The 16,326-nt window shown below is 33.9% G+C and overlaps 1 protein-coding gene across 3 annotated transcripts in view; it reads left to right on the top strand.

Annotated features, from left to right (window-relative positions):
- Positions 1 to 16,326, top strand: part of LOC125683102 (3-keto-steroid reductase/17-beta-hydroxysteroid dehydrogenase 7-like) — a 70,485-nt gene that overhangs the window by 10,079 nt on the left and 44,080 nt on the right. For 2 of the 3 annotated variants that reach the window (XM_056159205.1, XM_056159196.1), the window contains exons 3-5: positions 10,813 to 10,923; positions 11,940 to 12,054; positions 15,090 to 15,205. In XM_056159205.1, coding sequence (XP_056015180.1) covers positions 10,813 to 10,923; positions 11,940 to 12,054; positions 15,090 to 15,205 — 342 coding nt within the window. The remainder of the gene's footprint in view (positions 1 to 10,812; positions 10,924 to 11,939; positions 12,055 to 15,089; positions 15,206 to 16,326) is intronic. The other variant, XM_048923913.2, reaches the window with a different exon arrangement.

The raw sequence follows: 16,326 nt of genomic DNA, 5'->3' as shown, positions 1-16,326 counted from the left end.
ATTTCCATCATATTATTTTATTCATTACACTGATTTTAGCATTTGGAATCGGTTACATTACTTAAAAATATCCAGCTACCATACGTAAACACTTCTTTCTGAAATAATAAGTTGATTTGTTTGATAATAAAATTTTATTGTGGAAATCAAAAATCAGGTAATAAATCATATAAATATAAACTTCATGATGCTACAGCCCTCAGTGAAAACATTGTCTACATTGCCCAAAATGCAGATGTCACAAAACATCAAGCCCAATTTAGAGTATTTCCGTTTTGGTATGGTAGATTTTGCAATTTGTTTGAGCCGGTGGGGTTGACTGTAAAGCCAAACATAGATATTTTTCTTTAATTTTAGGCTGACTAGAGTCAGAAGCTACAAGTTTAGTGTCAAAATAGAATGGGGTGCATAGTCTTATGAGATTAGCATCTTTATACTGTTGCGCACCGAACTTCAAAGAAAATTATTTATCGAAATTGCTACATCCATATCAATGGTGACCGACCGCATTGTTAATGAAATATTCGAACTAAAATCAAACACATCAAAATCTTGTAATCAATGAGCTTGGCTGCAAAAACAAACAATTGATGTATATACATTATACACAATAATACCGGTCGGTTCTGTGGTTAAGAATTGACATAAATGTGGAGATGATAACACAATTATAATGAATAAGACTTTAAATGTTAAACAATTGACCACAGCAGGGTACACAACTGTCCGATGTACTTTATTATATAATCACCGACTTTTTTGCAGCCATAGATTACCTGAGGCTATTATCTGGCCTTCGTGACCAGCTCTGCACTGGAGCGACGCGAGATTTCCGGTCGCACGCGTAGACTGAGTAAACAGATTTTGACTGCATAAACAAACAGCCGATAATGTGTTACTGACAGACAGATTTTAAAATACAAATTATTGCAAAAAGGGATTTTCGCCACTTTAACTTTTTTTCGCCATTTTTGAAAAAAATTCGCCATTGGCGAAAATGGCGAAGCCCAGCTCGAGCACTGTTGTTTACACATGCAATGGAAGTTGCTGAACTTTCCTGATCTTGAGGATCAGAGTTCATTAAGCATAGATCTACTTAGGGTAGAGACATCCTACTTTTATTAGCTCTCAAGCATTTCATTTATGGAAGAAAAGTGCTTACAAAGGAAATACAAGTATTCTCGATTTCCTTTGGAAAATGCTGTAATTTGAAATATATTACAAAGAATTTGAATATTAGCACAGCTCTTTGTTGAATTTTTTTTTATATATAATCTAAAAATAAAAATATAAAGATATCAAACATATTCAAAAATTAGTGGTATTTGTGCTCTACAAAATTTTGTAAAATATTTCACATTTTTGACTATTCTGAATAAGAATTTTACAATATGATGATTTAAACCACATGCACTCGACGTTTTAAATAACTATGATAAAAAAAAGTGTCTTCCTGTAAACATAATATTCATATGAATATTATGTTTACAGGAAGACAATTTTTTTAATTATAAATATTTAAAACGTCGAGTGCCTGTGATTTAAACAATGCATTTTAGTGTTACATTGTAAAATTTACAAACTACCATGAAAATTACATTATAGACATGAATCTTTAATTAATCATGATGCACTTTCTAAATATTTCTAATGATTATGCATGAAAATCATTGATTTTGAAGTTTTTGAAAATTCCCTGGGACAGATAAGGAGACTGCTGATTCTTGAAGTGAATCTTTCTGTCTTTTCAACCTCAGTCTCTATTTTGAATTCTACCCAGATTTTTATGACAGAAATAACAAAGTTGTTCTCCAGGAGGCTTGTGCCCAGATTTATCAGATAAAATGACAAAGTTTTTTCTCCTTGAAAACTCATACCTAGATTTTTATGACAGAACTGACAAAGTTTTTCTCCAGGAGAACTCGTACCCAGATATTAATGGGTACTATACTGCTATTGGAAAACTCGTACCTGGGTACGAGTCCTCCTGGAGAAGTCGTACCAGGGTACGACTTCTCTTGGAGAACTCGTACCCAAATTTTTTGGTACGAGTTCTCCTGATACCCTCGGGTGTAGGTTGGGGCCACAATAGAGCAAATATATAGGGAAAATATTCTCGAGAACCATTGGACCAAAAAAGTTGAAATTTACATGAAAACTTCCTGACATAGAGTAGAATCAAATTAATTAAAATTATGACCCCCAGGGGTAGGGTGGGACCACAATAGGGGATCAAAATTTTTCATACAGATATATATAGGAAAATATTTTAGAATCTTCTCAAGAACAACAGGACCATGATTAGTCGTGTTAATATGCAAGCATCCTTAGGTAGTGCAGATTCAAGGGTTTTCAGATTGTGGCCCTATCATGTAGAATTGGGCCACAGTAAGGACCAAAGTTTTACATGGGAATATATAGGGAAACATATTTAAAAATCTTCATCTTTACAACAGTGGGGTCCTGATTAGTCATATTGATATGCAAATATCTTCAGATAGTTCATATTCAAGTTCGTTCAATTCAGGGGCCCCGGGGGTAGAGTTGGGCCTCAATAGGAGATCAGAGTTTTATATGGGGATATACAGGAAGTAATTAAAACAAATTCTTTTCAAGAGTAATAGGGCCACACCAAATCATATCCAAATGCAAAATCTTCCCAAGTATGGATTCAATGCCCGTGCGACAGTAGTTGGAGGCATAATGTTTTGTTCTGTCTGTCTGTCTGAAACTTTAACTTTGCTCATAACTTTTGAATGATGAGTGGAAGGGCTCTCATATTTAAAATGCACATTCCTTGTGACAAGACTTTTATTGGTACCAAAGTTTTTAACCTTGAAGTTTGACATACTTTGGAGAAATGTACTAACCTTGTCAATATCTCCTGAATTATTCAATGTAGGGCTTTCATGATTTGCTTATCGATTCCCTATGGTAAGACTACATTTTATACAATATCTTTTTGTGATCTGGATCCTAGAGTTTGACTTAACCTTATATTCATAACGTTTGAAAAGACAATATTACACTTGTGAATTTGCTCATGCAGTTATGAGAGGATGTTCTGCAAAGTGCTCTTGTTTTGAATAAGAATTTATGAATAATAATAATCCTTCCTTAGCCATGTCAGATAGGTGATAAGGTTGAACACCTAAGTCCATTGCATACAATTTACCTCCAAGCCAAAGCTGGTGTCCATTTACAGCTGAGTGGATTGATAAATCTATGGTGTTGTACAAAATCAAGTGACCAAGTGGAACTTGACTGGACAACCTTTTGATTGTCAGCTTAACCCATTAGATACATTCCACTTCAATAAAAAGTCATGAAATCAAGGAAAGTGGACTACATTACTATTAGCTGCAATAATGTAGCCCTCTCCGACTTTTACCTCACTCCCGAAAACATCAGAATAAAACAAAATCGGAGAGGTCTACATTATTGCAGCTAACATGACTACAGTAAAACTCGAATATAGCGAACACGGATATAACGAAATTCCGGCTATAGCGAAGTGAAAACGATTTCCCCGGCAAATTCTTTATATATTCTATATAAAATTTTGCGTCTATAACGAACACGGATATAGCGAATTTACGGATATAACGAAGTATATTCCTATTCCCCTTGAATTAAAAATGAACGTAAAAATCACCTTTTATAACGAATTTATTTTTTTCATTTAAATTCTTTGTGATTTTTAACAATCGTTTTCCATTGACATAAAGGATCCACACTTATTACAAAAGTTCTGTTTGTATTTTTTCAAAAATGGTTGTTAACGCAAAACAATACTTACACATACGTTTAGGAAATATATTGCCGGTATTGTTTACTATTCTCGTTAATTAAATTTTAAGTTTGATTGCATTTATTTTATCGTACACTCCTTTATTTGTGTAAAGCAACAAGTAAATGACAATTGCAATAGACTGTACATGTATGTATTGCGCAAAATTTTGTTGACATTTCTCTCTCGACATGTTCTTGTATGATTTAATAATCTATCAAGATAAATTATCATATATAAATCAATGTGTGAATTTCTTGCTTAAAATATTTCTTCTCGAAAATATATAGGCTTCATTTCTCTTAAAGACAATACAAACGCAAGTATATCGATTGCTGCTTTCTTATAGAACTGATATACATGTAGAACAAATCAGTTTTATAACGAATTCGTTATATTCGAATTATGAATTCGCTATAAACGTATAACGAATTACGCTTATAGCGAATTTTTATCGAGGGTCCCCAGAAATTCGCTATATCAGAGTTTTACTGTACATTGATGTAGAGTACTTGACACTTTTGTGATACTTCATCATGTACATCTCGGTATACTGATTGCATGCATGATGCATATGAACAAGAGCTGCTCTTGATGATCTACATGCTCAGCTATTATTATCAATTTTATAATCACTCTCTCATTAGTCCTTATTTAGCAAGTTTTACTCAGAAAATAGCTATAATGTAACTGATGCATAATTATTGTAATGAAGTTAAATGAGACAAAACCACACTGATTATATCCACTATGGGTATTGGCCTCATTGATTATACAAAGGTTGTTTGGGACGTAGTCAAGGACATCAACATTGTTTTGTCATACTAGTTCAGGTACCAGTATGTTCAGGTACAGGTACTCTGAATTTTAAAGATTGATTGATTGATTAAATATTGTTTAACGTCACTCTGAAGAATCTTTCACTCATATGGAGATGTCACCACTGCCAGTGAAGGGCTGCAAAATTTAGGCCTATGCTCGGCACTTATGACCTTGAGCAGGGAGGGATCTTTATCGTGCCACACCTGCTATGACACAGGACCTCGGTTTTTGCGGTCTCATCCGAAGGACCACCCCATTTAGTCGCCTCTTACGACAAGCAAGGGGTACTGAGGACCTATTCTAACCCGGATCCCCACGGGGCGTCTTACATAAGAAAATTCATGACATCTAAGTTCCTTAAATGTTTCAAGTAGTGTGAGAAATAAAGTCTCTAGTTGTTTGTATTACAGGGCCTTACTGTGAATTTACAGTAAGTGTGAACGACTCAGCTTCTTAAGTTCATTCGAGGTCTCGGATAGTTGGTTTCAAAACAAATCTGTCAATGATGACGCATCAAGGGAAGAACAATCACTGCGATTGGACCAATATTTAAGTAAAGGTGGGATATATGAAAACAATAGAAGGTAATTGGTATAATTGGTGAAGCATGATATAGTGAAGAAAATGAACAGTGATCAATATATATATAAGTCCTATAAGGAATACAAAATAAACAGTTGGGTAAACATTGACCCCTGGTCATAACAGAGGTGGGATCAGGTGCCTAGGAGGAGTAAGCATCCCCTCTCGACCGGTCACACCTCTTGACCTGTCACACCTGCCATGAGCCTGATATCTTATTAGGTAAACAGAATAATCCGTAGTCAAAATCGGTGTGCCAAGAACAGCCTAACAATCAGTTTGAAACACGTCAGACAGCATTTGACCCAAAGATAGGTTGTATTGGCAAACTAGATTATAATAACGACCATAGAATTTGCGAAATGCTGACTTTAAATGAGACTGTTGAAACCTCTATAACATCAACGTGTTTGTCAGTAGCATATGTTGAGAAGCCAAGCTGGATATTTTCAATGTGTTTATTATATATTCCTCAGTGGAGCTCTGCAAATTTTGTTAGTGTTATTTCTTTATAATGGAGTTTGAAGAAGGTACATAATAATACAATGATGGGTGTGTGAATGAATGATATCAATGTTATTATTATGTTTATGAGTTTTCCCATTTGTGTGAGGATGTACTGCTTTGCATTAATCTTGTTTTCATGGGAAACTTTGTCAATGAATTCCTTCCTAAGCCAGACTGAGAAGGGTATAATGAAGTTGGGCATCTGTCTTCTCACTGAATTATATAGATAGTAAAAGAATTTATCATGCCTCAGACAAAATTGTTGAAATCTAATTGGTCAGATTCAGATCTTGGTCACATGACGCCGTGAAAAAAAACCGTATCATGCGAGAAAAATCCGTATTGAGTGAGTAATTTATTGTTACAGGGTTCGATAAAATGGCAAAGTGATTTGGGCATATATATTGTATGATATAGACCCCCACATATACAGTTAGAGACATGATAAATTTGTTACACAGTTAGTTAGTGACCTAGCTGATATGGAAAAATACATGTTGTGAAATGAAAATGCGTATCGGGCTTCGCCTCACCTGATATGGGTTTTCTTTTCACACCATGTATTTTTCCGTATCAGGTCACTAACTAACTAACTAACTGTGTAACTAATAATACATGTATACATGAGTTTATTTATAAAAAATTGGCATGAAAATTAGTAAAGATATGAAATGACATGTTTTGATACACCAGATAGGTTTTTATCATTACAGACTTAAGTATGTCTGTTGATGGAACACAGTGAAACATAGTTTTGATGCCAAAAATGTTTTGTCAAAATCTAGGTTGAGAATTGCTATCACATTCATGGGAAGAAAGAAATATTGAAGTTATTGAAGGCTTTTAAAGGGACTGGTTCACGATTTTTGATAAAAATATTTTTCATTTTTTATGTTAAACATTAGAAATATAACTCATTTAATGTTGACAGCCAAAATTTTGACCTTCTGAATGCAAAAATGAAAGCAATAAAATATTTTAGCCTTAAATATGTGTTATGTAAACAAAAACTCGAGTCTTTTTATGTAAACAAACAAACAAGTGAAATATTGCTTTTGTAATATGATGCATCTTAATTTTTCATAGTCACAGATTTTTAGCTCTTCTGAGCCGAAGGCTCAAAAAGTTAATCATATGGCCATATGTTTGGTGTGCGGTGTGCGTAAACTTTTTTGGAAAAAGGGCTATATCTCAAGAACCCCTTGGCCAATTTTTGTCAAATTTGTCACAAGGTATCCTTGGCTCAAGGGCTTTCATTTGTACGAAAACTAGGGTTGTGACCCTATAACAAGGGGAGAAAATTAGGAAAATGCAAACAAAAGTAGTGGTTGCTAAAAATTCTTCTTCTCAAGAACCACTGGGCAAATTTATCACCAAACTTATGCATAAGGATGAGGATAGGTTGTAGATAAAAAATTGTTCAGGGCATCATCCTGGGGCAAAGGGTGTGGTCTCAAGGTCACTTCAAAGTTGACCTTAAATTTTGTTTTGTTAAAACTTTGATATTTTGCTTAGTATAAGGACTAGGATCATCAGATTTTGTCAGTTGATGCATCTTAGGACCTAATATCATGTTGTCTCAAAAGTAGGTCATGGTGACCTACTTTTTGAATTTCACAGGTAATTATTATTGAATGGATTTTGATGCATATCTTGAACACTTTTGAGCCTATGATCATCAAAAGTTGTCAGTTGATGGATCATGGGACCTTGAAGTGTGCGATGTGAAAAGTATGTCACCATGACCTACTTTCTGAATTTTATGGCTAATCATTTATGAATACATTTCAGGTTGTTATTTCAGATACCGAAAGGTTTAGAATCATCAAACCTTGTGAGTTGATGCATCTAAAGGCCTCAAACATATTTATTTTAAAAAAGTAGGTCACAGTGACCTACTTTTTGAATTTTGCAGACAATCGAATTTCACATTTTCAATTTTAGATGCATATTTTGGACACTATGAAAGCTAGGATCATCAAACTTTGTCAGTTGGTGCATCTTGAGTCTTCATAGTTTGTTGACCAAAAAGTAGGTCACTGACCTACTTTTGGAATTTGACGGCTATATTTTAATATTTCAGATACTAAATGACTTACAATTATCAAACTTTGTCAGTTGATGCATGTTGAGTCTTCAGAGTGTGTTGACTAAAAAGTAGGTCACCATGACTTATTTTTGGATTTTGATGGCTATATTTGAATATTTCAGATACTATTTGACTTAAAATCATCAAACTTTGTCAGTTGATGGGTCTTGAGTCTTCAGAGTGTGTCGATTAAAAAGTAGGTCATTATGACCTACTTTTGGAATTTGACGTTTATATCTGAATATTTCAGATACTATTTGACTTCAATTATCAAACTTTGTCAGTTGATACATCTCGAGTCTTTGGAGTGTGTCAGCCAAAAAGTAGGTCACTATGGCTTTCTTTTGGAATTTGATGGCTATATTTGAATACTATTTGACTTGTCAGTTGATGCATCTTGAGCCTTCAGTGTGTCGACCAAAAGTAGGTCACCGTGACCTACTTTTGGACAGTTACATTTAAATTTTCGGGTACTATTTGACTTAACATCATCAAACTTTGTCAGTTGAAGCATCTTGAGTCCTCAGAGTGTGCAGACTATAAATTAGGTCACCTTGATCTACTTTTTTAGCTTCAAAGCTATATCTAAATCAAATGCTAAGAGGCCTAGAATCATGAACCTGTTTCAGTTTATGTATCTTGAGTCCTCGGAGTGTGTCAATTAAGAAGTAGGTCACTGTGATATACTTTTTGAATTTCATGGCTATATTTAGATATTCCAGATACTACGTGGCTTAGATCCATCAAACTTATTAAGTTGATGCATCTTGGCTTCTCAGAGTGTGTCAGCTGTGACCTACTTTTGCTCTTTTTTTTTGCAAATCTATACATCTTTCAAACTAAAAACCCAAGGATCATCAAACCTTCACTTAACTCACTCTTTGTTTTTTATTTCAACAGAGCTGAAAAACTTAAAAAGCAATTTTGTTGATATTGGTTTTAAGAACCATTCTCCAACAATGGCATGAAATGTAATTGCATTAAAAATCGGACAAAATACAATGCGATCCCCTTGTTCTAATTGTATGCATAGTAAATTCGGTATTTAGCACCCCAACCGTTTCTATGTCTCTTAAAAAAATTCATGTAGAAGAGAAATATGTACTATACCCAGATATGCACGTAGGTTAAGTAACTTCATTTTGTAATTATTTTGATTGTCTAATCTAATAGTGACTATATGTATGATATCCCCTTCATACACTATCATGTGATAGGTCTTTAAAACTTTGTTAATTGATGAATCTTGGTTAGTGAGAATTTTTGCCTGTTCTACAATGTATCAGAAGAGCGATTCTAGGCCCATGGGCCTCTTGTTACTTTTAGATGACACATTTCACCCAAAAAATGCTTGAAATGTGAAAGAAATAATAATACTTAGATCGATATCCATTTCTTTTGAAAATTTCGTAAACAATAGCATACCGCAATCTTTGTTTACAAAACAAATAATAAACTCTCTAAAATGAGCTTCTTTGATGATGTATAGCCTTAATTTTCATGTGTAATCTTTCAAACACATTACACAGTAGATTTTGATCATTAAAAGTGAAAAACAAAATTTTGGGTAAAATCGTGAATCAGTCCCTTTAAGGAGAGGACATGATTTGGAAATTTATGTTAGTGTCACGTAATGATTTAAAGACTTTTCCTTGGTGTGATTTGAAATGAGGGATATCAAACGTCTATACATGCAGTAGCAAGAATTTGCTTTGTAGCCACTCAGATGAATATGATATATGAAAATTTACAGCTCTCATTTTCAATGTTTTGGCAGTCATCGCCTGATCCATTTGTGGTTTGGCATTGTGCCCAGTACTACTAATTATAAACTGATTTACACATCTTTGATATATGAACTGGAAACTCCACAAGAGTGATGAGGAAAAAACATTTATGGAATGTATTTATGTAATTTTGACCTTGTGATGTTCAATTTAGCAAGGAATGATTATATTTTAATATCTGTTGTGTTCTCATAACACCTGTAGAACAATGGACAAATTGAGAAACACATGTTGGTGCTTAAAATAAATATTCTGCACATTTCATGCTATTTGCACCATAAGTGTAAAAGAAAATAATGATTATATATTTAATGCTTATATTATTTTCTCAGTAAAATGCTTCAATACTGCTTATACTCCTTACATGAATGTGAAGTTGACAGAACTGCAGCAAAAGTTGGGTCAGACTACTCTACACTGGATTTGACTACTTCTATGATGTTAAGTCCCATTTTCTCTGGTGGAGGCAGAAACAAGAATGTACGCCTTAATGTTTTATCATGGAATAAAACACAAAGCTTAAAATGTAGTTTAAATGTAAGCAGATTTACCTTTTAAGTCAACCAGGATTCATTGTTTCGGAGTTCATACAGGGTATTCTAGACAAATATATAACTGAAATTTAGAGACACAAGTCAGAATTGTCTACAATTATCCAATGTGTGTATGTGGAAAAGGTACATATATGAATCAAAGGAGTGTTTGGATTCTTGGTTTTATTCAAGGAAACCAGAAGGGATATTGTAAATTAGAATATTCATGTATCATGTACACCGATGATGACCTGTGTGCACAACCACAAAGTTTCAGAGGAGGCTTTGGTTCAAGAAATCAGTCTCTAAATTTCAAAACATTTAAGACATTTGTTTACATTTAAATTAATTGGCTTAAAAGTGCTATGAATAAAATTGTTTTACATTTACTGATATAAACATATTGTTTTATGTTTACAGATATAAATATATTGTTTTATGTTTATACAGATATAAACATATTGTTTTATGTTTACAGATATAAACATATTGTTTTATGTTTACAGATATAAACATATTGTTTTATGTTTACTGATATAAACATATTGTTTTACATTTACTGATATAAACATATTGTTTTATGTTTACAGATATAAACATATTGTTTTATGTTTACAGATATAAACATATTGTTTTATGTTTACAGATATAAACATATTGTTTTATGTTTACAGATATAAACATATTGTTTTATGTTTACAGATATAAACATATTGACCTTCTTTACCTGAATGCTGGAGCTATCCTGGTGAGGCGGGGTATAAACTGGTCGCACATGATGAATGAAATATTTGACAGTGAAACCCCAGGGCAGTAAGTCAAAACTTGATTGGAATAAAATTCCAAACCGAAAGTTGGCAATATAAGTGTGTAAAGTTCTAAATTTATTGTTTTACTTTAAAATGTGCTATTTATTTGATGAACTGATTTAGTGCATATGTATCGTTATACCCCCGCAACAAAGTTGTGGGTGGGGGGGGGGGGGGGGGGGGGGGGGGGTATACTACAATGTAGAATCGGGTTGTCTGTCTGTACACACAGTGGTTTCCGGGCTCTAAAGCTAATGGGACAAAGATGTTCCCTATCGATTTTGGGGTCAAATGTCAAGTGCACTTGACATCGAAGTAGCAATATGGTTTCCGGGCTCTAAAGTGTTATCCTTTCCACCTACAGTCATCATATCATACATATGGACTACCCATGGGACGAAGATGTTCCCTATCGAATTTGGGGTCCAAAGGTCAAACACCCTCCTAGAGAAGAGACTACACAAGGTTTTGTCATGCCCTTTCTTTTTTTTACACTCAGGAAAGAGGTGATTTATACCTATTAACAACACCATTTGGGAGATTGGGGTAAGCGGGGAGGAGGGGGGGGGGGATTATTCTTAGTGAGCATTGCTCACAGTACCTCTCGTTTTACTTTAAAATGTGCTATTTATTTGATGAACTAAAATTTGAATTCAACATGATAAATGCTTGTGAAATTCATTTTAAATAGCAAAATGTTTTGCCGAAATGTCAATGTGAAAATCAATAAAATTGCTAATTGTATTATTATTTTGTTAGGCAAATATATTTAGGTAGATTTTAAGGTATTATGGAATTCAGCTAAATCATGCAAGGATATTTTGTGCTGAAACATTATTTGCCAACTCGTTAGATGCTTCATGCAAGGGTGAACAAATCTGACTCGAAAAGCAAATACACGGTCTGTGATGAAGCTGAGCCAAAGCTGACTCAGATTTTACTAGAGTGAACCCAAAGTAAACCCAGGGTTCATTTTCTGGATTCATGTAGGTTTACAAGCTACTTTTTTTCCGTTTTCAGGAAAATTCTTCACATGTTTACCACTGGGGAAGGATTATTATTACAAACAGATAACACAACAAATGAGGGACTACAACAAGTGTTTGCGACCAATCTCTTTGGTCATTATGTTTTGGTAAGATTTACAGTACATATTCATTTAAACAAAAAATGGTCTTTAATTAGCACATAGGTTTATACATGTAGAACATACATAGACACTATTGTTGTTTTAAATTATTTTATATGTTACCGTATTAGGGTAATTATATCATTACATTAGGCACTATATATTAATAATAATAATTATGCATTTTAATTCTGACACTGTGAATATTTTATTCCCATGTATATGCACATCGATTTTGTATTATCTTTTCTCTCACATTTGCAAAGCGCTTTAGAGAACTAATGTTGATAGGGTGCTATATAAATCTTTTAATTACAATTGCAATTACAATTACTATATAAAACTATCTGGTGTACTAGAAGAAAATGATATTTTAAATTATTGTATTCACTGGTCATATAATTTTATAATCATCAATGCAATGAAAAGGTTTATAGATTATCTGAGTTGTAGGTTCAAATAAACATTTGTAATTGAAATTTTGTCTTTTGATTGTTAACTTTTCACATTTTTGACATCTTCATCTGACTTGGTCAATTTCAATCAATCTTGGCACAAAGTAGATGAAAAGTTTGTTCAAATAAAGGGTCACACTAGTTTTCAAGGGGAAATAGTGAAAATAGAGTGGGGATAAAATCTTCTCTCTTCTATAGGCCAATCCGAAAACATGAGTTATCTTTCCTTGATCCGGAACGTAGTACGCTTGCGTAACAGTAGGTTAAGACTTCCGGGTAGTATATTCGAGAAGCGTCATTATCAACAGTGCAGAAGGCCGCATATATATTGCTGTATAATTTTACAGCAATCACGCCAACAAATATGTTAACGTTAATAAAAGATCTCAATGCATAGGTTTACTTCATACACGTGAAAATAACCAACTTTGCCTGTAAAAATAATAGAAAATTAATGTTGTAAGTAGAGGAGGACACCCCCCCCTCTCCGATAGGATGTTCTATCGTTAAACTGATGTAATTTCCTACAACGGGTCTGTCCCGAGACGCAGTAAGATTATTCTAACTACCCCCCCCCCCCCCATTTCCCAGGATTTCACGTGTTTTATAACTGAAATTAGTATATATCATATATTGCATACATTTCCTCAGGATCTTTAGCCCGTGTTTTAATACAGTCAGATTTATAATAAAATATCAGAAGTTACTTGTTCAATATCAATGTAGTACATGTACATTCAGCGATGAAAGTTATGCCACGATGTACGTCTAGGTATGTCGGACTGACACATCTGGATTCTGAAAATGTTCATCTCCTTCGATTGGTGAGTAAAATTTAACCCAGCCTGTAGGCCTACTTGTAAAGGAAACAGAGGCCACTGACAGATTTCCAGCTGTCTGCCCACAAATTTTATACAGTTTCAAATACAAGTATAACCATAAAGAAATTCGTCGTCACAAACCATCTTTAAACTGATATTTAGACATGCAATGCTTTGAAAATAAGATAACGTATAATTGAACACCCTGAATTTATAGTTGGCAAGAGTATGTACCTGTAAATACAGCCATTTTGAGTAAAATATTTGGAGTTTTACTCAAATTATTTTGTAAATTTGTGGCGAAAGGGGGTGTCTAAATCTGTCATTGCAATTTCTTTTATGACACGATACGTGCCTATACATAATCAAGTAGATTTTAAGGGGGCTAAAACGAATAAAAGAGGGAAGATACAGAGACGTCAAAAGCATTGTATTAGGGGGGGGGGGGGGTGGGTGTAAACTTACCTATCCCCCAGAGAGTACATTTGAGAATATGCCCCCCCCCTTCCGGGATCACACAGGTCTATGAAAAATAATTTATATCAGTCTAGCAATTTTCAACAAAATTGATAAAAAATATTATTTAGTTACCTATTTTACTGCATTTCAAACATATCAGTTGATATTAACAATCCTAGCTTCATGCTGCAGTGTACAAAATGATTTTCACGTCCAGGTACTTTGGAGAAAGTTACCCAATGATTGCAATCCGGTTTATTTTTGAAAGAGTCGATTGGTGGTGGTATAAATTTAGCCCTGATAAAACAATGAAAGCGTTGATTTCCTAATTTAATTGATTTTTTTATTTTGAAAAGGGGGGGGGGGGGGGGGCATTTTACATGTATGCAAGATCTTCTCACCACAGGCACTCGACGTTTTAAATATCTATAATGAAAAAAAATTGCCTACAAAATAATTATGTCAGTCGTTATTGGAGACATATGTAAACAAATGAATGTCTGGGTGATTTCCAATTTAATTTTTAAAATCCCCCCTCCCCCCGAAAATCACTCCCGACTCGATCAAGAAATTCTTCTCTTTTTTTTCCCATTAACATTTTCTTACTCTCTCGTACAAATGATTTCAACTGTTCTCGATTTTGAACAGCGCCCATACTAATATAACTATATATATAATATATGCGCAGTTTGACTGTGTTACTACCCGGAAGTTGTCATAATCACACTAAATGTAAGAATACAAAGAGAGATAACTCACGTTTTCGGAAAGGCCTATAGGAATATTGCTTTGCCTCTCCTCTAAAGAACAAGGATACATCTCATTGATTTAATATGCAGGCATCTTCATGTAGTGTGGTTTCATAATTTGTTCAAAGTATGTTCCCTGGGTTTGGGCAGGGCCACACCAGGAGTTCATTGATTCACTAGGAATTTCCTTTATGATGTATGAGTCTTTATCTCTGTGTGATTATAAGTATATTATATATATATATATATATAAAAGCACTGAAAAGGCCACGACACTGTTGGTTATTTAAAACTCATACATGTATGTATATGTGTATATATATATATATATATATATATATATATATATATATATATACATGTGTATGTATATATATATATATATATACACACACACATGGGTATGTATATATATATATATATATATATATATATATATATATATATATATATATACACATACATATAAGTATATTATATATATATACACACACACACACACACACACACAAACACAATTTACCTTTTAAATTCATGTAGAATTAATTACTCCTCAGGTCCGGGAGCTTGAATCTCTTCTTGGCCATGATTCTCCATCACAAGTGATATGGACCTCATCCAGAGCCAGTATAAAGTCTTCGTTTAACATCAGCGATATTCAACACAAGAAAGGGTAATACTATACATATATAGTTATGTGTGTTGTTTACTGTGAATTTACAGTAAGTGTGAACGACTCAGCTTCTCAAGTTCATTCGAGGTCTCGGATAATTGGTTTCAAAACAAATCTGTCAATGTTGACGCATCAAGGAAAGAACAATCACTGCGATTGGACCAATATTTAAAGGGGCGGGAATAAAAATAATTTTAGATGGTCACACGTGTCTTTACACTGGCGTGTCATTACATAATCTTTTAGCACGATGGAAGAGACTGCGAAAAGGGAAAACCAATACCAACTAAAACAATGACGTTGATTTAAAATTACATGCCGAGAGTTTATTTTATGGTAAAATCAGTAAGAAATTAGGCGTCGCAAAGGCCACGTTATAAAATTGTCAATCATGGGAACTCTTGCACCGAAAATGTCGCCAATGAAGCTCACACCGGCAATGCTCACCGGATGTACTTTTGTTAATCGAGTATGAAATTAAAAAGAAATCAAGTGTATATTAATAGAGAAATCAGACAAAATTTATTAAGAAGAAATAGTTGTACCCCTGACAATGTACCAAAGGTGTCTTTAATTTGTAGAACTGCGAGAAATTTTTAGGGAAATTACTTTCAAGAAACTGCAAAGAAAATCCAAGAGAAGCATATTTCGTCTGAACACAGGGACTCGTCACGAAATATTTGTCTTTTTAAAATTTGACATCGTCTATTCTATATTTACAAATAAATGTAAATATAGAATAGAGAGGGTCAATTCGTGACGAGCCCCTGTGGTCTGAACACGAACGAAGTGTTGAAAATTTCTTTGCTACTGATTTTATTGCAATTTAGGCCGAGTCAGTTATATATATATATATAGAGAGAGAGAGAGAAAGCGAGAGAGAGAGAGAGAAACTCTAAACGCTTTGTTGAAATATTTCGACCGGGTTACCGGTCTTCTTCAGTCGTGTTTTCGTGAAGAAGACCGGTAACACAGTCGAAATATTTCAACAAAGTGTTTAGAGTTTTTTCTGTATTTTACTTCCAAAAAAAGAGACTTTATATATATATATATTGATGAAGCGAGTGTCGCGTTCGTACAACGGGTAATCGCAATCATGGACATACCATAGGAACTTGAAA

Source organism: Ostrea edulis, chromosome 1, assembly GCF_947568905.1.
Source record: "Ostrea edulis chromosome 1, xbOstEdul1.1, whole genome shotgun sequence".
NCBI lineage: Eukaryota > Metazoa > Mollusca > Bivalvia > Ostreida > Ostreidae > Ostrea > Ostrea edulis.
This window is presented reverse-complemented; position numbering and strand designations above follow the sequence as displayed.